Source organism: Dermacentor silvarum, chromosome 1, assembly GCF_013339745.2.
Source record: "Dermacentor silvarum isolate Dsil-2018 chromosome 1, BIME_Dsil_1.4, whole genome shotgun sequence".
Taxonomy (NCBI): domain Eukaryota; kingdom Metazoa; phylum Arthropoda; class Arachnida; order Ixodida; family Ixodidae; genus Dermacentor; species Dermacentor silvarum.
The window spans coordinates 175,969,039-175,996,248 of record NC_051154.1 but is presented as its reverse complement, the minus strand read 5'-3'; the positions used below and the strand labels follow the sequence as shown (position 1 = coordinate 175,996,248).

Genomic DNA, 27,210 nt, shown 5'->3' with positions numbered 1-27,210 from the left:
ACGATTACCCGCAATGCGCGCATGCAGGGGTACTAAAAACATACGCGTGCCTGCAATTACGTTATTACTGGCGCGAAATGTACTGATTCATCCGCATTTATGTCCGCTCCTGCCTCGCTTGCCAATGCCGCAAGAATACCCCTCGTCCCTCAGCTGCTCCATTGCAACCATTGCCTTGTCCAGAACATGCCTTTAACCGCATCGGAGTGGAACTTTACAGGTCCCTTCCGAGTACTTCAGACGGCAACCGCTCAGTGATTGTGGTGATAGACCATCTTACGCGGTATGCGGAAACTTCGCCTCTGCCCAACGCATCTGCGCGTGATGTTGCTTGGTTCCTTTTGCGTAACATCATACTTTGCCATGGAGACTCCAGAGAATTGCTGAGCAACAGAGGCCGTGTCTTTTTCTCTGACGTTATATGTAGAAGCCCTACTCAAGGAATGCTACGTAATTCATCGCACCACTACTGCATACCACCCGCAGACTAATGGGACGACTGAGCGCTTTAACCACACTCTTGGCGACATGTTAGCCATGTACGTCACATCTGACCAGACCAATTGGGACCGAATTCTACCTTTTGTGATGTATGCTTATAACCCAGCCACAAAGACCAATACGGGATTTTCCCAGTTCTTTCTTCTTTATGGACACGAGCCTTTCTGCACAATGGATACCATCCTTTCGTACCGCCCTGACACAATGGAGTCTACTACCCTGTCCGAAGCTGCTGTACACGCAGAAGAGTGCCCAAAAGCTCGCCCGCACATTTGCTTCGGAAGACCAGCAGCGACAGAAGCACCGTCAGGATACTCATGCCTCAGGCTTTGGGTTCCCGCCGCCAGCCCTGGACTTTCACCCAAACTCATTTCCAAGTACCAGGGTCCGTACCATGTGGTCAGTCAAACATCTCCTGTGAACTATATGGTAGAACCCCTTGAGGCACCTAAGGATAAGCGCCGCCGAGGGTGCGAAATCATGCATGTTCAGCGGCTAAAGCCTTTGTTTGAGCCAACTGTGCTATCCTACCCATAGGTCGCTGGGGCGGCTCCTCTTCTGCGAGGGTATAATTGTACTGAAGAAGAATGAGCAGTATGCACTGCTTCGAGAAAGACAACAATGATGAGTTGGTCGAAACCTTGTACTTGTATTGCCTGAGCCGTGTAACCTCTCGATGCGGTGCTCTACCGTAAAATTCCGATCAAGCGCCCCCACCCGTGCAAGAGCCCCCCCCCTAACTTCACTGCTAATTTCAAATTTCCGCGCCGTTCCGGGAAAGCCCCCCCCCCCCCCCCCACCAACACTGGCCTGCCACATCCAGTCCACGAAAATGATGGCAAATTCGGCAAATCGCACCGGTGCGCATCGGGCGCCCGGATGAGCCATTTCATCGAATCATGGTCGTACCCGGGCGCCCTAGTGGGCACGCGAGTGCATCGGGGCGAACTGCGGCTGGCGGTCGGTAGTTCACGGACCGCCGGCCGACGGCGAGATCTGCCTCTCGCACGGCACAAAGGAGTTCCCTGCGGCACAGTGACGTGACCACTCGGTGACTGAGGAGTGGTCGCGGCTACGCTCTGGCATCGCCGGCAGCTTCACCGCTGCTAATCACTCGCCACCGATATCGTCGCTAGGCCTTTTTCAGTTCACTTCGAATCTGTAGCCGACGGCGCTTCAGAACGAACCGCCGACGCTCCCAAGCAGCAATGTTTTGTTACCGTCGTTGCCGCTTTACCCTCTCCTCACAATAATTTCACACGATGAAGAAAACATGCTGATATTTGCGGCGCCACCAGCTGCGATGCGAGCATGGCCGAGCCGCGGTTCGCTGTCCGCCGTCGGTAGCCATGCACTGCAGCTGAGCTGAGCTTGTATCGGAACTCTCATTAGTGCTAAACGTTTCACCGTGGACATGGTTTTTAATAAAGTGAACATTACGCGTCAATTTACTCTCGCGGACATAATTTTGCCTGGAATAGACGCTGCATAACCAATGTTCGCGTCGCCGGTCGCGGCGACGCGCCGGTGCAGCGTCGATGCGCTTTCTGTAGTTCTTTTGGTGGTTTTGAGTAACGGTGGTGTTGAGAGTGATAAACACCACTAACAAATCTTCGGCTTAATAAAGTTCATGTTCAATAAAATTTTAATGCTATTCCAACTGCGCTTTTTTTTTTTTTTGCGGGAAAATTTTGTCGTGGCCATCTTGAATTTTGGTGCCGTTCCGGGATAGCGCCCCCCCTAACTTTGCCGGTAATTTCGACTTGCTCGAGGGGGGGCGCTTGCTCGGAATTTTACGGTACTTTCAGAGGGCTTCATTAACCCATTAAGGACCAAGAAAAATATACCCGCTACATTTTGCAGATTTCTTCTGTGAGGTGATATTTTCACACTGTAAATACATTGTGAAAGTTTCATGAGTGGTGCGTTATTCTTTAATACGCTTCAATAGTGTACTTTATAAAGTACGCTGAGACTTTATGGGAGCAATACCTGATACAGAACCCTTTGCACTGCCTTCAGTTAATTTCACAACAAAATTAACATAACAGTTGAAACCTTTCTGCAAAGGTGGTAGCCTGTAATAAGTTTTAGGCACTGCACTCTTCTTCACCATACTGAATGCACCCGGTAAAAGCAGCGATACAACTTTCTGAAATTAGGCTTAACTAATGCCTGTTCACTTCTTAACTGGAGCTTTCACATACTATAGTCAGAGTAGTGTTGAGTAGCAAGCGTACACCTTAAAAAATATTTATTATGAGACAATATGAATTTGCAAACTTAACACAAAAATTCAGGTTAGGTATGGTTCACAATATTAAAGCTGAACTCTGGAATGCCTTTAATAAGGACACTCTGTTTTCCTATTCACTTTGAAAATCTTAACTATATGGTTTCCCTAATCTCATTACTAGCTTCCCAAGATTACACTTCGTATAAAGTGCAATCATTGTCTATCCATACATACTAATATTCGTAGAAAAAGCTTAAAGAGGAATGCCGCTTTATCAATAATAGAGCTTGATGTGCAGGACAGGTTGCTCAAATGATTCAATGATTAAATGTTGCTTATATGTTTCTATTCTGTCCCTTTATCATGTTTATTATTCCCTTAATTTGTATCTTAATCGTGTCATATTTCACGCGTAATTACAATGATGCCCATCGACCCGGGTCTCCTTGGCCATCCTGCAACGTAGGAGACGCTCAATGTGCTCTTCAGAAGTCTCATTAGCCATGCATCTGTGTTGGGCGGCTCTCTTTTGCTAGGGCCCCCAAATGCTTCTCGATGTCCTGCTGCTCCTGGTGGGCATGATACAAATCACACATTTAGGTGAGCTTCAGCTGTCTTCTTGGTGTGGCTGGCACCATGCTTAACACACGTCAGCACTCTCATTGGCCTGTCAAACGCAGGTAGCCTAAGAGTGCTTGCGTTTCCTCTCTTCAGCGTTGACAGCTGTCTTACGACAAGGCGCCATGTTACCATTATGAATCCCTCAGGGGCAATATATAGACTGGCTTTTTCAGTGTACCAGGCTGTGGCCGGTGAAGTCGTAAGACAGCTGTATAGTTCGGCATGTTGAATAGTTCAGCACGTTGAATGTGGCCCGCAACAGCGCAGCGATCAGTTGTTGCTGCAGCACGTGCGCGCAAGCGCGCAATGAGTGAATGTTCTTTCGTTTGGCGAAGGCACAAAGTCAACACGCTGTCTTTAGTGCACCTTAACTGTAGGCCAGCATGTTGTTGGCCAGCCAAGCTAGTGCGTGATGCACCCTAGGCCACAATTGTGTAGTGATGCCTTTTTCCTATGTTATACCTTTCCGCGGTTTTTGCGTTCGTGAGTGGTCAAGCGACGCTCCACCCCGAGTTGAGCATCAAACGCAGTCACTCATTAACGCGAAAAGCATCAAAAGGCATTAGCATTGAAAAAGGCATCACTACAAAATACCGGCCCTAGTCAAGCGGCTTCAGCGTGAGATAGACCGTGTTCTATAGATAGGCTATGTTGGTGATCGACCGGCCGAATGCCGCCAGTCACACTGTGCCAGACTATGAGCGTCCACTTTTCGCTGGCATAGCGGAACTGCACTGCTCATGGTGCGCGTCTGCGCTATGCTGGAGTATAACTTGCGCTTCACCCCCTTCACACACTCTGCAATACTGCGCTGCGCTAGGGCTTCACAAGGCCGGCCATTGAGTAAAGGTCAGTGAGACTGGCGCGCCACTTTCTCCTTCACACACGCTGAGGAATGACAGCGTGCATGTGCATTGAGACGCGCTTATTCGACCCCAACTCTCTTCCTTCGCAACTCTAGGGTGCCTCGATACGCATGCCCTCCCTCCCACCATGCGCGGCAGTGCGCGCACAGTAAGGCACCCTATCAAACTTGGGCACTCCACGGCATCTGGCAGAGGGCGCGGCAGTTAAGTTAGATGGCACTTGGCGGTGGCATGGCAGAGGGCGACAACAACACAGCAACTCACATCCCACCCCCTTTACGGCTGCTGCACTCATTTTTTATTATATCCTTTGTTGCTGACTATAGCTACATATTATCGGCATGACGAGGTGCCATTTAATACCACTGTCCTGTTTATACGACACCTACAAGTCACCTAATCGACTGTTTCTTTCTAGAAGTGGTTGCAAGATACCCAGATTACAGATATGCCAAATCCGTCTGAAGTTGGCTAAGGAGACCTTGTCTTCAAAACAGGATGTGGTGGTAACGTGGCATCACAAACCACTCGCACAAGCTAGTCATCCAGATGCAGGGGTTCAAGGCCACACAATTAATGTGTTGCCTTGAAAGCTGCCTCTGCATCACCAAATCAACCCTTCCATCCATCTTCCTTTAAAAGCGAAGCTTTCTTTGCCTCTTCCTTCGACTTTTGTGCTGCTGCAGCTGCTGCTGCTGCTGCTGTCTTGCACGCCATGTCAGGGGGTGGGGTTCAGAGTGTGTATATGCATGGCAAGAGCGTGGCAGAGAGGAAAGTTGATGCGAAAAACTCGTTTGAACCTTTCCATCGCATCGCATGTGCACAATGCCCTCTGGAGCTCCCTGGGTGTCACCACATTAGCCTCTTGACAACTGTAATAATCTGTGTCCCCCTCAAAAGCACTGCAGAAACTTCAGCGTTTCTACTAACGTGCAAGTTCAGAGGGGACTAAGATAGAACTGTAGAGAGGGGGGGAGGGGAGACAGAGAATGGGTAGAACCGACGCAGTCGCAAAACGAGTGAACAACAGCCTTGCCACTCTCGCAGTCCCCATACAGGGGTAGAGGGCAGGAGAGGGAAAAGATGACATTAGAAGGCAAGGAAACAGCGGCTGCGGGCAAACTGAAGGTATGGTACAGTACGTTTCTGCTATTTATGAAAAATAAACACCATGCAAATTTATCAAGAGGACAATTGATGCAGGGCGTGCACACGGAAAGCCACATTAAAGCACCGTAGGGCCTAGGCGGCACTACGAAAGCGGTCACACGTCAAATCAACGCTTCTGTGCCCGCCGCGGTAGCTTGACAGCTATGGCATTGCTCGATGTCAAGTGTTCAATAGTGACCATAGCAGCCGCATTTCGACGGGAGCGAAATACAAAACACTAGTGCACTTAGATTTATATGCACATTAAGGAACACCAGGGTGTCAAAATTAATCAGAAGTCCGCCACTACGCCGTGTCTTATAATTCGATCATGGTTTTGGCACGTACAGCCCCATAATCCAACTAATTTAACACTTCTGCCATGATGCGAGGTGCCATGTGAGGCAATGATAATGCTCAACCCTCTTAGAGATTACGAACAATGGCACAAAACAACCCCTCAAGCAAACACGTCTTCCTGTGTGTTCTGTGTATTACGCAGACAAACAGCAGTGGTGCATGCAAGGTACTCAAGGTAACGTTTAACATCAACTAACCACTCTTGTATTGGACTAAACACTGAAGAAATTACACATTCGCCTTCAACATCACTGATAATTATCGTCAATCAAAGCAAACAGCATAAAAAGCTTCGCTTACATTGATTCCCACAGTGCGTTGGATCTGCATATTTTTTATGTTCCTATGCATTTGACACTTAATTAAGCCTCGTCCTCTACAGTTGCTTTTCTGGGAAAGGAGAACCTCCTGTTCCCCCTTATTCTGTCAAGTACTCAATGAATTGACTCAACTTTCGGTGGAACGGACATAGTGTGGTTGCACACATCAATGGTGGGCGATACCACATGACTGCAACCTCCCGTTTCACCTCCCGTCACCGAAACATGAAGTGGCGTTCTCATAGCACAAGACACCGCTTACCCATACACACACACACACACACACTGTGACCGTGCTGCTGAAAAATAAGCCCATTCAGCACGCGAAAGGACAAAAGGGAAGAACCTGCTCTTGTGAGTGGGTGAGAGAAGCAAGAGAAGCACACAATTGTAAGGGCCAATTTGGCAGCTTTCATCAACACGGTCATTGCATGGTCTTCAACCACTGCATCTGGCTGACTGGCATGCTCTTGCGCTGTTTGTGATATCACATGACCACCACCTCTGCTTGGTGATGTGAATGGTCTTCTTTTTCACATCCAAAGCCGCACTGCTCTTGACATGCTTTTTGAAGAGGTCAAATAAAAGGTACTGTAATTAATTATTTGTCGTGCTTTCAAGAAACTAAGGCTTCATACTGTAATATGCAGTCAAGACGTACTTAAAGAAGCAAAAAAAGCGGCACACTAGATTTTCACATCAGTATCCTTAAAACGGATCACAACAATTTTATTCCTTGCTAGTCTCACTCTTTGAAACGTGGGGTGACTGATCTAAACAAATTTTATGTTAATACATTGCACTTGGAGATTACACCTGTCACTTAGTGCAAGTTTACTACAACACTCTCTTCCCCCCTCTCTGCCCTTGTCCAGCTATAGTTCACAACCATCCCTGCCCCACTGTGCACTATAGGAATTCATCCATATATAGACAGAAATTTATTGCGCGACATACCTACTATGTATGCACATAATGTTACAAATTAAGTCTCATTCAGTTTGTGCTTGAATAACAAATGCATTTTCTTAATTCTTGCATAATCACATTGCTGTATGGCACTGTGCCCTTACTATAGACTCTTTCTCGAAAACTTTGTTATTTTGTGTATTGTATGCAACTACCGTGTTGATCAGGATGTGCAGTCATACAACACGTCACAGCATGAATTAGCATGCCAAATAATAATCATCATCATCAGCCTAGATTTACGTCCACTGCAGGACGAAGGCCTCTCCCAGCGATCTCCAATTACCCCTGTCTTGCGCTAGCCGATTCCAACTTGCGCCTGCAAATTTCCTAACTTCATCAACCTACCTAGTTTTCTGCCGTCCTCGCCTGCGCTTCCCTTCTCTTGGTATCCATTCTGTAACTCTAATGGTCCACCAGTTATCCATCCTACACATTACATGGCCTGCCCAGCTCCATTTTTTCCGCTGAATTTCAACTAGAATATTGGCTATCCCCGTTTGTTCTCTGATCCACACCGCTCTCTTCTTGTCTCTTAACGTTAGGCCTAACATTTTTCGTTCCATCGCTCTTTGTGCAGTCCTTAACTTGTTCTCGAGATTCTTTGTTAACCTCCAAGTTTCTGCCCCATATGTTAGCACCAGTAGAATGCAATCATTGGACACTTTTCTTTTCAACAACAGTGATAAGCTCCCAGTCAGGATTTGGTAGTGCCTGCCGTATCCACTCCAACCCAATTTTATTCTTCTGTAAATTTCCTTCTCATACACATATATTCATACACAAAAAAAGGCATGATTGACAAGAAATATTTTCCAGCAAAAAAAGCAGCTGAAAGGTCATCTAGAAAAATATTGTCACATAGCAGTGACAGAGAGGAACTAGTGCCAAAACTAAGTCACGAATGTAACTTTTTACTGGGCGAACTTGTGCCAAGAAAAACAAGTAACATTTAAAGCACCCTAGCGATGAGCATAATTGTTGTCATTGGACTTTGCTCTCACAACGTATGCATGATAATATATACTAAAAAGAAATAAAAAATTTAACATGAATGAATTCTGGGGTTTTACGTGCCAAAACCACAATATAATTATGAGAGACGTGGTAGTGAGGGACTCTGGATTAATTTTGACCACCAGGGGATCTTTAAGTTAGGAGAGACGAGGTAGTGAGGGACTCTGGATTAATTTTGACCACCAGGGAATCTTTAACGTGCCCCCCATGCACGTGACACATGGGCATTCTTGCATTTGGCCCCCATCGATATGTGGCCACCGTGGCCAGGATTCGATCCCACGACTTCGTGCTTAGCAGCAAAACACCATAGTCGCTAAATCACTGTGGCGGGTGTATGTCCCTAACATATGAAAAATAAAAACTGGACAGCTAACAGCTAACGGACAGGGACAGCTAACGGACAGGGAAAATAAAAACCAAAAAATACTGAACCCTATTTATATTACATAGAGGTCATCACCAGTGTCAATAAAAATTAGTTTTAAAGAGACAGTAGTCCAACAGGTAGTAAGTGCAGGCTTGCACACACTTTTTTGTTGATTAAAATAACAATAACAAAGTGAAAGAAGTGAAAACACATTTAAAAAAGAAATTAGGGAGGACAAAGATGTCCGCAAAGATGTAATGCTGTGTTCATATCAAACAAACAAACTTACTTGTTTCATATCTAGAGAAGAATTAAATAGAACATCCAGATCTTGACTTGGCAGTGATAAATTGGTAGATAAAAAGTCCTTAAGCTCATCAGGGTCCTTTAGGAAGTAGTCTACCCTCATGGCTGTGAAAGAGAACACACAACATAAGAGCTTGCACACAGTGGGTACAACGCCTACATGTAATAAGCTGAACTAATAATATTCAGCAAGTAGCATTTTGTGCATTCAGGGTGAACACATTGCACACCTGAAGTAATTATATTTCTGGTAGTGAAACAGGCTCTATTTCAATAATTAAATGGAATTATTTTTTCATGTCAACAGCACCATTAGATCAAATCAGCAACTCACCCATATACCCTATATACCTGTACCCTCTTTCATGAAAGGAACTTGCCGAGAGAAAAGAAATTATTTTTCCCACATGCTTCAAATTGAGAATTTATTTTTCCCACAAGCTTTCGCTGTTGGCTGTGGTCAGGTACAGACACTTGTCTCAGCACTCTGTCAGCATCAAGACATATCTGATGTTTACCAGATAGTAGTTACTAGCACAAAACTATCAGCTTTGCTTCCATAGTGTTGAACAACTGCATGACTGCAATATTGCGAGTGTTTCAATAATTTAAGGCCAGTTAAGAACTCTTACATGATGGTGAGATACCTGAAAGGTAAGCCTTCTAGGCTGAGCGTCGAACTAAAACATTTAAGCGATAGCTTCTTTGCCCCACCAGCCACATTCTGTAATTGCTGGTAGGCAATGACATTTTTTAACCTAAAACCAGCTCATTGGTGAGGACATGTGGTGAAGATGAGGTGAGGGTTTTGGCGCGAGTGAGTGCATTTCTCTCCGAGTATACAACGAAACGGTCACAAAACTAATGAATCGGCTTATATAGCCATTTGTACTACCCCTATAATTGTGCCAGTGACTGGCTCTACTCTCTATGGCATTATGCAATGAAACAAAAAATGATACTCAAATACCTTCACTGCAATACGCCTTCAAGTGCAAGTATGGCATGCAAGATACACTTTCGGCAGGAAGGGATCACTGGCTACGAGGAGTGGATTCGGCTGGCCGGCAGTCTATAGGACCATCGCATAGCCTATGACTAGGGATTAGATTTTCCAGCATCTATTTTTTCAACATTTGGCAGGCATTTATTGGCATTTATTTTCCTTGGAAAATTCAGCACTCATCGGCACTTATTTTTTTACAGTACCGCCTTTTCAGCATTTTTGGCAATTTGAAAAACTGCTCACATATTTATATTGGCAAAGAAACAGTAAAATGAGAAAGCTTTATTGTCATAAAGGCAATGCGGCAAATTAATTACCTAACTAATTAATTAGTTGATTATTTGCGTCCACAAGTTGACATGCACTAATGATAATGCTTGGAAAGCATCACTTTTTACCCCACGACCAAATCCCCTTCGCTTTTTCCACAGCCAGACGCCTAAGTTGACGAAGACACTCGGGAAGAGCGGGGAGGAATGGATGCAGCACAAAGCTCCCTTATCCAATCCCCTTTGTCATGATGCGGTTGGTGAGGCCCCCGGTATTTGGGCGAGGCTAGCAAAAAGAAAACCTGCTTGTCCAAAAACCCACTCTCACCCCCACATGCGAGGGAGCTTTTATATAAGCACCCAACCCACTTGGGAAGGTCCAGTCACATTGTTTGAATCAAGTGTGATGAGCCAGGATGAATTCCTGAATTCGGTACTTTCCGGTTCAAACCGAATTTCTAAAAATGGAATTGGTAGGTAGTTTTCAACATTTATCAATAAAAATCGAAAACTCCAATCCCTAGCTGACTCTCTCTCGACTTTGGCCAGAAAGTTAGGGCTACTGCACCAGTAGTAGATACTGCTCCTGTCAGCAAATTCCCTCTTCAACGATGTACCCCCACCTCTTATCCCTTCCAAACAGTAGGCCAAAGTGCTATCCTTTCTAAATAAATGTTCAGTCATCATCATTATTCTTAGAAAAGATATTCTTGAAGTCTTTAGAAACACTATTTTGCACACAAAAATCCCATTTCAAGAATGATTGTAACATGTAATATTCAAGGAGCACAAAAAAGTTAATTTTTGTCTAAACTGCTATTCGCTCTTCACTACTATGTAAGCAAGCACTCTAACCTGTGGGGATGCGCGACTCTCACGCGTCCCCTGATGTTTTCCCCGCATGGCTCCCGTAATCCGGCTTCGCCGCGTAGCTTTACGGCGGCGGAGTTGCAGCGTATTACGAGAGATGGCGCTAGTGTTGCGCTGCTAATGCCACCTGACGGCGGAGGGGTTAGGCGGGCGCAAAAGGGAGAACGCAGTTCCCCTTCGGGTTGGGGTCGGTGAGCGATGCAGACGCCCCGCGCGTGCACCGATCCACGCTTCGCGAGACCTGTCTCACGTGGCTAGGAGCACTGCATCAGCATGGACAAACTCGGATCGTTCGAACGCACTATCGTTCGCGTGACCGTACACGTGAACGATAAGGCGATGGTGTCATAACATGGGGCAAACATATTCGCTCGCTAACCGGTCGCGGTGAGTCGGACTTCCTTGATTTGTCGCACGCCCATGTGAATGTTCTATTGGTAGTAATTCGGCTAGCGTGTATTAGTGCATGAAAGGTGCAATAAATGCCCTTTTCATTGTTAGCACTACTGTGTTGTTGTTCCTTTGTCCCAAGAGCATGTGTGAGACCCCACAAACCACAGAAGCATAACAGCTTGGTTGCATGTTAATATCACATCCTTGCTATAAACATTCAAATTTGCCAGAGACAACTTGCTGTTGCTAATGCTGTTGATAAGTATTAACCAACCACTGGAGCAATGCTCCTCAACAAAAGAAATGAAACATCCAAATCGTGTGGCTTCACAGCTGACGTTCTGCCATGACAACTGCTCTCACCACAACACAGCAGTGCGCACAGTCACATGATTCAATATTCCACACAAAAGTGGCAACTACAGGTCGTCTTCCAGTGAGGTTGATGCACAGAATAAAATGATACCTCATGCAGTTTTATAATGCAAAGCTACTCCTGAGTCATGAAAGGTGACATAACGGAAGGCCAGGGATTAATATTATATAATAATATAATCTGAGGCTCTGTATTAGGCAATCAAATATCAGGATGTGGGCATTTCTACATTGAAACTTTATAAAATAAGGCCACTACAGACAGGAGAGAGAGAGATAAATGAGATGTGAAAGGCAGGAATGTTAACTGGAAGGTAAACATCCAGTTCCTTTCCCTGCACTGGGTAAGGGGTAAGAGAAGACAGAAAGATAAAAAAGGAAAGCACACGCAGATAGAGAGACTACAGACTGGAATTGAACATGCAGCTATGTGCTCAGCAGCAGAACACCACAGCCACTGAGCCACCATGGCAGATGCAGATAAGGCAGATAAGAAAATAAGCCACCAGTACGGAATTTGCAATTACATTTATTGACAGCACATTAACTACTATGCAAAATTCTTACCATGACAGAAAGCATATTAATATGTCACTGCTGCTTATTAGCACATTAACATAAGGTAGCACCTATTCCTGTCTCAGCCATTCAATTCAAAAACAGTACAACAACAACAACAACAACAGTACTACAAACAACAGTAGATAACACGCTACGCCTCATAGGAAGGATCTCCAATAAACACGGAGGGCTTCGAGAGAAGGAACTGATTCAGCTCATCCAAGCTTTTGTCCTAAGCAAAATCACCTTCGCGCTACCATATCTCTCACTCTCTAGGAAGGAAGCGGACACTGTAAACTGCTTGATCCGCAAGATACACAAAGTCGCTCTTGGTGTTCCGATTAGAGCATCCACACAGAGGGTGATGGCCACAGCCACAATCAATACCTTTGAAGAATTAACCGAAGCACATCTATCATCGCAATATCACAGACTCTCCACCACTGCAGCTGGGCGTGAGATCCTGAGACAACTTCACTACGCCCCACCACTCAACGAGAACAAGCGACATCAACTTCCTCCGAACATACACGGCCAATACCACATCCAACCCCTACCCAGAAACATGCATCCCGAATTTCACGTCGAACGCCGGAAACTTCGAGCCAAGGCGCTACAACGCAGCTATGGACAGGCGGAAGGAGTTTACTACGTGGACGCCGCAGTCTATAAAACTAAACATCGTTATGCTTTAGCGGTCGTAGACAGGCAGGGCAACACTGTTCGTTCAGCATCAGTCAGGACCACCTCAGCGGGCGACGCAGAAGAGGCTGCCATTGCACTCGCATCGGGGCTACCTGATTGCGATGTCATCATCAGTGACTCGAAGACTGCTATCCGGAACTTCAGTAGCGGCTACATTACAAACCTCGCGCACTCTTTACTAGTCGCTCACCCGCCAAAAAACTACATCGCTCTCATCTGGACTCCAGCACATCAAGGACTACCAGGCAACGAAATGGCTCATGCCGCTGCTCGAGGATTCACGGACCGAGTGGACGGAAATGTGGGCCTTACCCCAGAAGCCAATGACTCCCAACAACAGACCAATAAAGACGCACTCATCACATTCCATGAAATTTGCACACATTACAAACACCAACGCCTAACGTATCCACCTCTCTCTGTGTCGAGCACGCGCCAGACAGAAATATTGTGGCGCCAACTACAAACTCGCACTTTTCTTACCCCACGCACTTTGCACTTATTCTTTCCCGACACATACCCGACACCCAAGTGTCGCTTCTGCCCTGTCCAGACAGCAGATCTCTCCCATATAATGTGGAAATGCCCCATTAAATATCCCCCCCGCAACCTCAAGCCATTAATTAGTAGCGAGGAGCTGTGGGAGACTGCCCTGCGCAGCTCCGATCCCACCCTGCAGGACCGAGTCCTGAGGTGGGCTGAGGAGGTAGCGGAGGCCTACCACGACTGGTAGGCGGACGTCTGGCAGCACAAGGTGCTAAGACTGGAGCACACAGGCCTCCCTCTCTCCCCCCCGGCCCCTCCCCTTTCTTAAAAAGGGAAATAAAAGTTCATTCATTCATTCAATTCAAAAACCTCATTAAGCCATTTACTTGGCTACTAGATGCAGCAAGTGGCAAATTTGTACATGGTAATTGGCAGTACAGTCCTGGCATAGAAGTCAACCCTATATACAATGCCCCAATGACGGCTGCAATTTCAAATAGTATTATGACAGACAGTTTAAAGCCTTCATTCTTTTATTCCAAAATTTTCTACGATTGAAAATATTCCCATTATACAACGACACTTCACTACACTCACCGATAAATTGAGAAGAACATGAGAAACATTAAAAAAAAACGAACAGACATTAGTTTTTACCTGGGGCCTGTGCGAAGCAATCATGTAAGGCTATGGGATCCTCCACAATGGTCTTGAAGATAGAAGGAATAAGATCCAAGTCTCCAAGCGTAAAGCCTGGTAAAAAAAAGTTGTGGTGCTTCGAGACATTCTTTAGTCGCTTGAGAAATGGAGTAACTCTGAAAAATAACGAAGATCAATCAATTAAAGATGTACTAATTACGTATGCAACACTTCATCAGTTAAACACATTCACCAAACATATCTCAATCCTGCAGATAACTTCTAAGCAACTAAGCTGTAACAAACAATTGTTTGCACAATTGAGATAAGCACAGCTACCTAATCAACACGATATTAAGAGTAAGCTTTAGCCCTGAAGCTCTTATCGAAAGAAATCATTTTTCTCTGCAACCACTGCACCGACTTTGATGAGCTTTGTTACATTTTTTAAAAAAATTTACTCTAATGACAGTGGGAAGCAAATTTTTTTATTTATGCTGTCAATATCTTCAAAAAACTTCTTGAAGATATAGAAATTTAAAAAAGCTAAAGTATCAAGTTTACAACTCAGTTTTAACTCGGAAATAAAAAACAATATCACAGTTGTATAAATTCCACCTAATAATACATCTAAAGCGAACAAAATTTATGTATTATACACCATTATTAAATAAACACTAATTTGTGGGTAGGAGTAGCGTTAAAAGCAACCTAGGTCTTGTGTGGTCCATTTCTGTAAACCTATAAAATTTTTTAAATACCACTAGACAAGGTGTTGATGCACCAGGGATTGCAGTACACTCAAATTTCTGCCCACTATTCGGTATCATCATCATCATCAGCCAATATTAATGCCCACTGCAGGACGAAGGCCTCTCCCTGCGATCTCCAATTACCCCTGTCTTGCGCTAGCCGATTCCAACTTGCGCCTGCAAATTTCCTAACTTCATCAACCCACCTAGTTTTCTGCCATCCTCGCCTGCGCTTCCCTTCTCTTGGTATCCATTCTGTAACTCTATTGGTCCACTGGTTATCCATCCTACGCATTACATGGCCTGCCCAGCTCCATTTTTTCCGCTTAATGTCAACTAGAATATCGGCTATCCCCGTTTGTTCTCGGATCCACACCACTCTCTTCTTGTCTCTTAACATTAGGCCTAACATTTTTCGTTCCATCACTCTTTGTGCGGTCCTTAACCTGTTCTCGAGCTTCTTTGTTAACCTCCAAGTTTCTGCCCCATATGTTAGCACCGGTAGAATGCAATGATTGTACACTTTTCTTTTCAACGACAGTGGTAAGCTCACAGTCAGAATTTGGCAATGCCTGCCGTATGCACTCCAACCCAATTTTATTCTTCTGTAAATTTCTTTCTCATGATCAGGGTCCCCTGTGAGTAATTGACCTAGATAAACGTACTCCTTTACAGATTCTAGAGGCTGACTGGCGATCCTGAATTCTTGTTCTCTTGCCAGGCTATTGAACATTATTTTTGTCTTCTGCATATTGATCTTCAACCCCACTCTTACACTTCCTCGGTTAAGGTCCTCAATCATTTGCTGCAATTCGTCCGCATTGTTGCTGAATAGGACAATGTCATCTGCAAAGAAGGCTGCCAAGATATTCGCCGTTCATCCTCACTCCTAAGCCTTCTCAGTCTAAGAGCTTGAATACTTCTAAGCAAGCACTGAATAGCTTGGAGAGATTGTGTCTCCTTGCCTGACCCCTTTCTTGATAGGTATCTTTCTACTTTTCTTGTGAAGAACCAAGGTTGCTGTGCGATCCTTGTAGATATTTGCCAATATATCCACGTATGCCTCCTGTACTCCTTGATTACGCAATGCCTCTATGACTGCTGGTATCTCTACTGAATCAAATGCTTTTTCATAATCTATGAAAGCCATGCAGTACACTCAAATGTCATCAAATATGGTCCTAGTTCACTACACTGGTAATGAGCAGCCGCAGTCTTTCCCTGACATGCCAGCAGCTTTCGGTACACATCTTTAGTCCTTATCAAATGTGAAGGTCTGGCTTTGAATGTGCGTAAGATGCACAGCGTTCTAGATGACAAGGCTTACGTCTCAGAACAGCTGCTTTCACTGGCGCATGCATGCGTTGTCACATGGTATTTCAAAAATTCTGCATTCTTTCCTTTTTCACCAGAGAAAATGGCCACACAAGACCTAGGTCGCTTCAAAAGCTGTTATCAGTCATTTCTCGACATCCTCCCCAACTTTTGCACTGACGCCTCATCGATGCATACGAGATGAATATTAGTCTGTTCAATGACCGCTTGGTGCATGTTATTTGCTTGTGCTACATTATTTGCTACATCTGCTTGTGGAATGCTTATGTTGTTTTGCATTTTTTATTTAGTTTCATATTGCACACAGGTGAGAGTACCACTGTCTGCCTTTTTTAGGCAAACAGTGGACAGAGGAATTTCAATTCATGTTGAAATGTCTTACGTAATTCCTGTGGGCAAAGAACATGCATTTCCGGTGATGTTTGGAATGTTTACACTACATGCCTCATAACTGTTTTTGATAACTACCTTATGTCTTTGATTGGACACATGTAGTATGCCTAATAACTGTTTGCTGCATGTAAACTGGTGGTGCCATTTTTCGTGCTTTTTTTTTAAGCAAATGCGATTTATCTCATCTGCTTTGAATGCATATACAGTGTACAATCAATTATTTTGTCTAGCCAAACCTGTGAGCTTCATGCTAAGGTAATTTATGTAAGCTTATTATTTATGCTTCTTGATCTCCCTATCACAGGGGAGGTGTCTAAGTTCTGTACAGTGTGCTTGCACATCATTTATTTGTTTCTATTTATTCTGATGAAAAGCAAACGTTCCATAGTTAGAATTATTCATTATTCTTATGTATAGTATTTGCAGTGTTTTACGAGTTATAGCATTTGTAATGTTTTATTGGATAAATTAATTGTTTACAGAAGGTCACATGTAGAGTGAGTACATAAGAAATAAATGCATTTTCACATGGGCAAATGGGAGTTTTTCCGATATTTCACTTCAAAATACTTCAAATTTCTAAGCATAAGCAATGCACATTCAACACAACACTTGCGAACAAGGGAGGCAGGGTGATATGCCTAACAGCCTCACCAGATATGACTAGGTAGATTGATGGCCTTAAGGTAGAATGCCGTATTTTGGCCACATGCACTCAATATGATCACATGGAAACTCGATTTTCAAAGTTAGAGCACAACTATCGAGGAACTGAATGCCCCATCAGCTGCAACGTTGCCTCGACATAGTAAGCAGGATACTGCAACAGAATGTGGTAGGTAAGATACTATGTTTATACCTTATGCATTACACCTGATGCAGTTTTCAGACATTTATGAGTTTCAGCAAGATTGTTGATGTCCTATTGCCTGCCATGAACAGTACGACAACACACTCTGCATTGCATATGCTGCATCGTCATACTAGTCCATAACCAGTGCTGCTGGAGCAGTGCAGTCCAACAAATCTACACCTTTTGTGGAGGGCAGACAATCAGTATTGCCATGTGAAATACCTCTGCGACATTCAATGAACCGTCTCTATAACTAAAAGTAAAGTCACTTCATTGCAGTGGTACTGAGAGTCACAATGAGCTGGACATACAGTTTCTGAGTGAGGAATAGTTTCAATTCATTGCCATTAGCATATTGCAGCTTGTACCAACCATGACTTTGGACATTTGGCGTGTAAATACAAGTATTAGTGACATGAAAGTTTTCACTATTCTTTACGTCAAAAATGTAGCTCACAGATTTCTAGGTCCTCAACGAGGCTTCAAGAGCATGCTGCCAAATAGAGGACATTACAATTGTGAAAGCAATACTTTACCTGCCTGTCGCTTATGATTATTTTTTACAGTGATTATGGACACAACTTTTCTTGCACTTATTAACCAAGACATCCACGGATTTATTTCTACTTCAAGCCAGCAATTCTCAAGCGACTTCACTTTACTTCACTTTATTTCATTAAAGACCCCATATAGGGGATATTACACAAAGGGTGGGAATACAGCATTATGCATACAAAAAGGGATTCAATTAAGATGCCACAGCTAAAATGCTGTTATAATAATACGGGGTGTGTTCAAAAAGAAACCGAACTTTTGAAATAGCGCGCCAACCGGCAGAGGGAGCGTGCTGCGGCTACTGTGCGCAGGTTTAGACAACAAACTGCCATTTGCCGTGTTTCGCTCTGACCGTTAGTTGGCGAGCTACAGCCGCTGAAGTGAGCACATGAACAAGCTGTTCTTCGGATTGGTGCCAAAGTGACAATGAAGGCATTGGAAGAACAGTGTGTGTGTATGAAGTTCTGCTACAAACTTGGGAAAACTTTCACAGAGACATTTCAGTTACTTAGCCAAGCATACGGGGAGGACTGTATGAGTCGCATGCAGTGCTATGATTGGTTTAAGCGTTTTGAAGACAGAAGAATGTCGGTCGGTGACAATCCCAAGCCTGGACGACCTTCCACATCCACAGATGATGACCACGTCGAGAGAGTTCGAACTGTGATCCGTGGAAATCGTCGTTTGACTGTTCGAGAAGTCACTGACGAAGTGGGTATCAGCGTAGGATGATGTCATGAAATTTTGAGTGACAAACTTGGGATGCCAGTGCAAAATTCGTCCCATGTTTGTAGACTGACGAACAGAAGCAGACCCATGTTGAAATCAGCCAGGAACTGCTCGCCGCTGCCAATGACGATGAAAACTTTCTTAAAAACATCATAACAGGCGATGAGACATGGGTTTATGGCTATGATGTTGAAACGAAAGTGCAGTCATCGCAGTGGGTGGCCAAAAGTTCTCCTCGTCCAAAAAAAAACACACATGAGTCGGTCAAAAATGAAGGTGACGTTGGTTGTGTTTTCCGACTGCAAAGGCATTGTCCATCAGGAATTTGTGCCACATGGTCAGACGGTAAACAAAGAAGTTTACCAAGGAATCCTAGCAAGTTTGAGAGATTCTGTGGGCAGTAAGAGGCCTGAATTTTGGGAAAATCAGGCTTGGATGTTGCATCATGACAATGCCCCAGTTTACACATCGCTCCTTGCCCGCAGCTACTTAGCGAAACACCCCACTCCTGTTGTGCCCCACCCACCATATTCTCCGGACCTAGCCCCAGCAGACTTTTTTCTATTCGCCAAGCTGAAAACCACCTTGAAAGGACGTCGTTTCTAAACCGTAGAGGAGATCCAGAACAATGCGAGAAGAGACCTGCGCACCATTCCAGAAAGTGCGTTCCAGGAGGCTTTCCAAAAATGGAAGAAAAGATGGGAAAAGTGCATTGCCAGTAGAGGGGACTACTTTGAAGGGGACAGCACTTAAAATGTTGTACCATAAGCAGTAAAGGTGTTATAGCAATCCCGACCAGACGAGTTTTCGTCGAACTCTTGACTTCATTAAGCAAATTTCTCTTACTAGTTGTGGTAGGAGGACGGCAATTTAATGTTTGTGCTCGGTGTGCGAGGCTGAGAGGTGAAATGCGCGGGCTTTTCAGTGCTTGTGTTCGGCGTGCGGGGCCGAAAAGCGCGGGAGTGCGCGTGGCTCGTGCGTGTGGTCTATGCACGTTCCACGAGAGAGCAGCTGGAGCGATGGGGCCGACAAGCTCAGCGGAACGGGCCAACTCGGTGGGCTCTCGCCGGGCTCTGCGGATCGAACGGCGGGCCACGTCCCGACCCTGTTAAACCGGGCTTCGCCCCGGTTCGCTGTTCCTGGAGGCCGAGCTATCGGACGGATCCTGCCGTGGTCGGGCTTCACCCCGGCTCCCTGACGTTCCTGGTACGAGCTGTGCTGCGGCGTCCAGCGCCGTCCTGCCCTGTCGAGCCCGGGCTGCGCCCCGGCTCCTGTTAGGCCGAGATAGGCCGCCCTATGGGGTCATCGCCATTCGTCACCCGTCAACGTCGGGCTGCGCCCCGGTTCACGTCACTTTAGCAGTGACGTGCAGACCAGCTGCGTCCCTGCAGCTGTCGCTACCTCACTGCTGCGGTGTGTGGCCACTACGGCGATTGGAACTGAACTGAGTGGTACAGCACCAGACTGGGATTACCCCAATAGTGCGACTTGTGTCAATTACCCTCTGTAATTCGTGTGCGTCTGGTCCTTGTCTGCTGTCCGTGTTAAAAATCGTTTCTCTCTGTCTTTGGGTGATTCCTTAGTGCGTATGGCTGACCTGCGCCCACAAAAACCACCACAATTTTGGCGAGCCTGCTACAATCGGCATTAACATCTTGCCGACAGCTAGACGCACGGGAGTTAACCATGGATATTGAGATGCTACACGCGATCGGCAAGAACATGGGCTTAGCTGGCGCCGCTCTTCACGAGTGGATTGACGGGGAACGCGCGACAGAAAGAGGCCTTCGCGCCCAAGCTCGTGACGATTGAGCTTGAATAAAAACTGCTACAAGCCGAGGAACGCGTGTTACAGCTGAAGCTCAAGCTTCAAGAACAGGCAGCCAGTTCTAACGCGCTACCGGTGAGCGGCGACCAGCTATGATAGATAGCTGTAGTCCACACAAGTTATTGCCACCATTTAATGAAGCACGAGATGATCTCGACGCCTATCTGCAACGTTTTGAGCATGTCGCAGCGTCTCAAGAGTGGCTTTGAAATAAATGGGCCCTATCACTCAGTTTGTGCCTGACCGGAGAAGCTTTGGCTGTCATTAGTAGGCTTGACTCCGCTTCCACCTCAGACTATGATCAGCTGAAGTCTATGCTGTTGCTGCGATTTCGGTATACCGCCAAAGGTTATCGCGAGAAATTTCGCAAAGCAAGACCAGAAGAGAAGGAGACGGGTCTCCAGTATGCTTCTCACCTAGCGGGTCATTTCGACCGCTGGATGGAAATGGCGAAGGTCGAGAAGACGTACGATGCTCTACGCGACCTAATCATTGCAGAGCAGTTCATGAAGGGATGCTCGCCGGCACTGCGGATATTTTTGAAGGAGAGAAATTGCAAGAAACTGAGCATGATGGCACAAAACGCTGATTGCTTCTTAGAGGCCCAGGATCTTGCCAGTTTGGCCAATGACAAGTTATGTAAGGACACTGCAGCGGAGATCAGTCGTCAGACTAAGTCCGCAAAGAGGCCGCCTAGAGACTACACTGAATGCTTTCTATGCAACAAGACAGGTCATCGTGCATCTGAGTGTTGGTCTCGGAGAGAAATAGCCCGTCAACAACTGGCTGGTTGAGTGGCAAGACTGGTTCTCCAGGCGAAACAGGAAAGACGCAAGAAAGGAGGCAAGCGTCATGCATGCTGTCTATCGAAGAAGCCCGAGAGACCGGGACACCAGAAAAAGGATACGTCGTTCTTCAAAGCGGGGAAGCCATCTCCGTCGTGAATACGACGTCGACATGTACTTCAACCGTGTCTAATGTCGGAACTTTGCCAGTAGTGAAAGGATTTCTCGAGGGCAAGGCTGTAACAGTACTTCGACATACCGGCTGCAACACTGTAGTTGTACGAGAAAGCCTGGTTCCAAAAGAAAAATTTACGGGAACTACAAGCCCAGTTTTCTTGTTGGACCGGACCGTACATTGCTTGCCGGAGGCAGACGTGTTCATAGACACGCCTTTCTTCAACCCATTTTATGATGTGGTGCTCGGGAACGTTAAAGGTGTCCGTCCTGCAGAGCAGGGAGTCTTACTGAAGTCCCGACCGCAACATAAAGCTAGCCATGTCGATAAGACTGTGGCAAGCACGAACGACCCCTCCAGTTTGTCGATACCCACCATGACTGCAGACGCCCAGCGCTGTTCCCGAAATAAGTATCTACGAGTGTCCAAAGATGATGCAGAGGAACTCCCCAAGGAAATAGCTGCAATGGCACAGGGAATATGGTCCACCTCCAGCCTACCAGCACTAAGAGCCACCGCTACAACTATAGATAAGGCGACTCTCGAGGAATTCCAAAGGAATGACGCCTCGCTACAGCGTTGTTACGAAAGTGTGGGTAACACTATGGTCGTAAATAACAGTGGAACCTGTTACTTCCTAGCTGATGGTATCTTATACCAGAGACACAAACTGCGATCGGAGAAAGAATTGGAACAGCTGGTCGTTCCTAGACAGCTGAGACACACGGTGCTCAAACTCGCACACGAGGGAAGCCTCGCAGGGCACCAAGGCATATCTCGGACGACTGACCGCATCCTCGCTAAATTTTACTGGCCGGGAGTACAAATACAAATAGTCATAGGGAGTAGTCATACAAATATCTCAAAAGACAAATAGCCCATCATTAAGGATACTAAGAAATGGAAACAAAGAAAAAATGCAGTTTTATGAAAGAGATTAGTTTCACACTTCCTGGGGATACGGGAACTGCCATTACACGATCCTACAGCTAGAACGCCATGCAAACAGCAGGGCCAACTTCTTCAGTGGTGGAGCTTCAGGTCAATACCAATTTGTATTTACATGGGGTAACTACACCATTAGTACTCCCATTGTCATAGACAGAGTGTCACTTTGTATAGTTTTCCAACTCTTTTTATGCCTTCTTAAAATTAGAAGTCGTTGTTGAACTGCTAATATTCTATTTCATTTTGTCAATGTAAAGCACAATCATTTTTATTTGTACTATAATCTAACAAAGCATATTTGTTATTAAGCATATTGGTCTCTCTAATTCAATATGGTAAAAATAAATGTAGCGGTCAGTTCCAAGGTATAAAAAAAGATTTCCACACAAATTAAAATAGTTATTGTCATTAAATAATTTACAGTGTATTTCGCCATCTTCCCTAAATCAACATACTTACGTGCTGTTAGGAAATGTCGCAAAGCCATTGCTGTCCCTCACACCATTGTCACAGAATGCCTGCATCACAGCAATAACTCCAGCTGATGGCAATGGGAAGGCAGGAAAAGAGGCTGCACAAAAAAGTTTGCAACTGAATGTAAGAATGAAAAACATGAGACACAGTAATCTTTAAAAAAAAAAAAACATGCTTACACTAGTAGCATCAGTACACCATTGAGTTGAACAACGTGACAAATACTCCTGCCTGCCCCACAAGTGGCCTAGGAAACATTTTTATGCCAAAATTCATGTGGTCCAGGCTAAGTGCACCAATACTCTGAACTAAGCATGCTCAACCTAATGTAGAAAAGAGGCAGTAAGAAAATCTTAAAGGGATAGAAGACATCGGATGCTATATTCATGCTAACATTCAGTCTTGCTTGCACTTCTGAAAGAAACGGTGCGGTGGTTCCTGATAGTAATAAGCAGACTGAGAGACCAGACATCAATGCTGCCTTGCAACTTTCTCGACCACATTGCACTTGGATAAAAGCGCTGAATGTCCATGTGTGGCCTATTTGAGAGCACTGCAATTGCTAAGCGCAAGCAGGTAGTCACGTGGGTTTTCATATTTCACAGGCTTTCCTTATGACATGAAAAACATTTACTGTGCAATAGGTAGGAAGTTAAATATTGCTGAATGGAATATTTTTTGGAATGTTCCAGATCTTTCTCATTGGAAGTTTACTGCTAAATTTATTATTTCGGGAAATTATTTGGTATAAAATATACTATTTATGCAATTAGAATAGAAAAAATAGTGCGACTTGCTCCATAGAGTGGCCAACAACATGCTGTTAGTCGCATTCTCCTATAATGGAACGGCAAAATTTTAAACCCTAGCTCAAGTAAGCAAGGATACTTTATGTACGCGAAGTGTGTGTGTAGTACAAAAACTTAAATTTTTTGTTATTTTGTACAAGTACCAACAACTTAATCATTTGGTGCTCTGTAACAAAGCAAATGAAACAAATACTAAGCAGTGGGTACACCCATTGTGAAAAACAGACAGGCCACTAAGCACGTGACTGAAGCTGACTTTGGACTATATAGTGCATCTGCAAGAGTCTGAAGTGTTGGCAAGTGAGAAGAGTTCTCATGGTAGCATTCCAAAGTTAGAGTGTCAGAAGTAGTCTAGGAGCCCTGTCATATTGCATGCAGTAATCTCCTGTTATGTGGGCCATCTTCTGTCATTTTTGACAATAGGTGCACCCATTGCTTGGTTTTTGTTTCCGTTACATTGTTACAGAGTACCAAACAATTAAGTAGTCGGTGCTTGTATAACATAATAACCTGAGACTTGATTATAGGCAAATGCCTATTTGTTCCCGCGCATCAGGGTCCCACTATTTTGGTATGTGAGCACAAGTTATTATGGGTTATAAAGTGGTTTAGCACTCACATTACCGTGCCTATAAATGCCTAAGTCCATTGTGCCTATATATGCTTAATACTAAACAACTGAAAATACTTTTTGGAGTGGGGCAATTTTTTGTTTTGAAAACACATTCGGTTACTTCTTTCCAATGGCAGCATTGGCAGATGCTGTTGCTAATGGCAATGCAGCTCGCAATGTGACTCAGCAAATAAGTGCTTGCATTTTCAATGTTATTTGAGTTCTTGAGGGCCTCTCACTATATGCCTAAGGAACATAAAGGAACCATCAAAAGTCTTCTTCAGCAGTGGACATGCAACTGCATGTTACACTGCACGTGGGGATTTGTGAGAGAAAAGCGCAATGTTTCGAGAAAGAGGTAGAGCATACTTTAGCGCGGAGAGACTGCTGACTGCAGATTGCGCAGCAAGTGTGCTAGGTGGAAGCGTGCAAAGTCCGCTGGAAGTACTGTCTACTGTAGTTATGCAGTCCCCTTTTTTGACACCTCCGCCCCTTTTGTGGTTGTACAGACATACCAGTCGATGGCAGCTCATCTTAACTTTGCAATAGATAAGCAATAAACTCGGCCCCGCCCACTGCCCTCCCCTGTTTTATTCTTTAAACAAGTACATGGAATGAGATGCATACTACTGTGCTAAAAAGAGAAACATCGCAAAAATAAAGCGATAGCGATACAGTGGAATCTCGATGATATGAATCTTACGGGGTCACGAAAAATATTCATATTAGCCGAAATTCGTATCATCGAAACACAATTAAAACTAGCTAAATTAAAGAGTCGGAGGTGAACTCACTCAGGCACACACATGTAAAAAGCATTTACAGTGTAGATCGCTTACAACGTAGGTGCGCCCACTGACGGAAGAGGAGATCAACGAGGACGAAGCGGAGGAGGAGTATAAGACGTGGAGCATGAGTCCAAGGGCGATAAAATCGTCGCAGCGCGCCGTATGTGCGAGTGAAAGCGCGCTTTTCCTTCACGGAGAGCGAACGCACAGCGGAGAGCAAACACGACTTCCGTCCCAACCGGGCGCGCCACTCGAGCCCGGCTCTGCTTCTGTCGCGCAAAAGGCCGTGGGGGTATGGGAGGGAGGGAGGGGGGAGGGGCGACGCTGTGCTGCGGGGCACCAAATGCTTATCTTGCAACCGGGCGGCGCAAGGGTAACTGGCGACGCAATCTCCCACGAGAAAGGAGCAAAGCGGGAAGGCAGCGCAGGAGGGAGGGAAGGAGGGAGGGGGGGCGGCTTCTACTCTGCCAACAAATGCGTTCTTGTACTTTGCGCCTGTGCCGGCTGTCGGGGTTGTCGCGCGCACCGTATCTTGAAAGCGATCTCCACACCGCTCTGACCTTTGTATGCGCTGTGCTTACGCTGCTCAGTTTCCATTGAAGCGATAGACCGCACGAACCTTCGCTCGCTGCGGCGGCCGTGCTTCCCCACGCCTGCGTGGGGAAAAGCACAAAAGCAAGAAAAGGGCCACCGCGTCAAACTCTTCGCGCCCAGTCGCGGCCTCCGCGCTGTCCGGCGCCGCGTCCACGCCTCCGCACCAAAAGAGAAAGGGAGAAAGCGCGTGACTGCGTGCTTTCGTATCAACCGACGCGGTCGAAAATCGATTCGTAACAACCATTCTCTAGCACGTTGCGAAGTAATGGGGCTCGGTCGGGACCACAGAAAAATTCGTATGATCCAGATATTCGTATTAGCCGTGATCGTATCATCGTGATTCCACTATTAAAAGCACTTAAGGAAGAGTTCTCGTGAACTGTTCACAAGTTGTGACACAGCCTACTGCATCACAGCACAAATTGAATCCATACTGTGTGTATAGCTGCAGCTATCAAAAAAGTTTGTGCAAAGTTTGTGTTCTGTCTTAAACAAGAAACAGATTTTTTTTTCTGCACAGAGAAAATTCGGAGCTTCTCACAGGTGAACATTCAAGAATTTGAGAGTGTGTAAAGCTGTCAAACATACGTAAATAAAAAAACACTCCATTCATCGTTGTTGATGCTCAGCGCTCTTTTTAGCCTACAAGCTTATTCCGAGTGAAAAGGGAGCACAATCTTGAATCACCAAACTAAGAGAAGATAATGTAATAACTTTTACAAATCATTGTAAACGTACACTATTTAAGGTTCCTTTCCTTACTGAAACATTTGTTGACTTTAATCCATGAGGCACAATTTTAGCTTCTCTCATTAACCATTTAGCAGGTTTCCTGGCTTATTCTGTGTTTTTTGTGCTTGTTCCAATTGATGTGCCCTTGTAAGCAGAAAAGTTCAACTATTAAATATACAACACCTGCTCATTGTGTCAGAACAAATGCATTAAGCATGTCGGCTGCAGTATGCAGATTGATAAAAAAAGCTGCTTCTCGTATAACCAGCAAAGCACTGCGAAGCGATGGGTGGCACAATATGGCTTCTACCTTCAAGACCCGCAGCAGCAAACGCTATGTCAGTTTTTTTATTATAAAAATGTGCTATATACATTCAATTCATAAAACAGGTTGTGGTTTGCAAACAATTTATAATGCCTATTTCGGCACCATCATGCCTAAAATAAGGCTTTAAGTACCTGTTTCAGCTACCTAAAACCCACATTTTCACATTTCTGCTACTGCTCTATGTGCTAAATGCATGCCACCTTGTGGTAAGAATTGCTGCTAAGTGCAAAGTAAAGTGATAATTTCCAAATTAGCTATGCACAGTTTTTTTTCAGTGCTGCATGCTTGCACCAATGCACATCCAGTAACTATATGTTGCTGGTGGCAAATTTAGCAGAACCAATTAGTCAAAGAAATATGCTAGAGCAACTTGAGAAGGTGGCCAGGCTCCTCTCAAGCTGTAATTACAGCTTTTTTGCCTAGTCTTCCTCGCAATGTTGTTGTGGAATAAATGCAATTCAATTCAGTTGAATTCAACTATCCTGCTCCGGGGAATATTC

At 45.1% G+C, this 27,210-nt stretch overlaps 1 protein-coding gene across 1 annotated transcript in view; it reads right to left on the bottom strand.

Annotated features, from left to right (window-relative positions):
- Nucleotides 1–27,210, bottom strand: part of LOC119436435 (ATP-binding cassette sub-family A member 2-like) — a 342,759-nt gene that overhangs the window by 304,125 nt on the left and 11,424 nt on the right. Inside the window, exons 3-5 of the mRNA XM_037703279.2 lie at nucleotides 22,832–22,943; nucleotides 14,038–14,195; nucleotides 8,699–8,820 (exon numbers count right to left, since the gene is read on the bottom strand). Coding sequence (XP_037559207.1) covers nucleotides 8,699–8,820; nucleotides 14,038–14,195; nucleotides 22,832–22,943 — 392 coding nt within the window. The remainder of the gene's footprint in view (nucleotides 1–8,698; nucleotides 8,821–14,037; nucleotides 14,196–22,831; nucleotides 22,944–27,210) is intronic.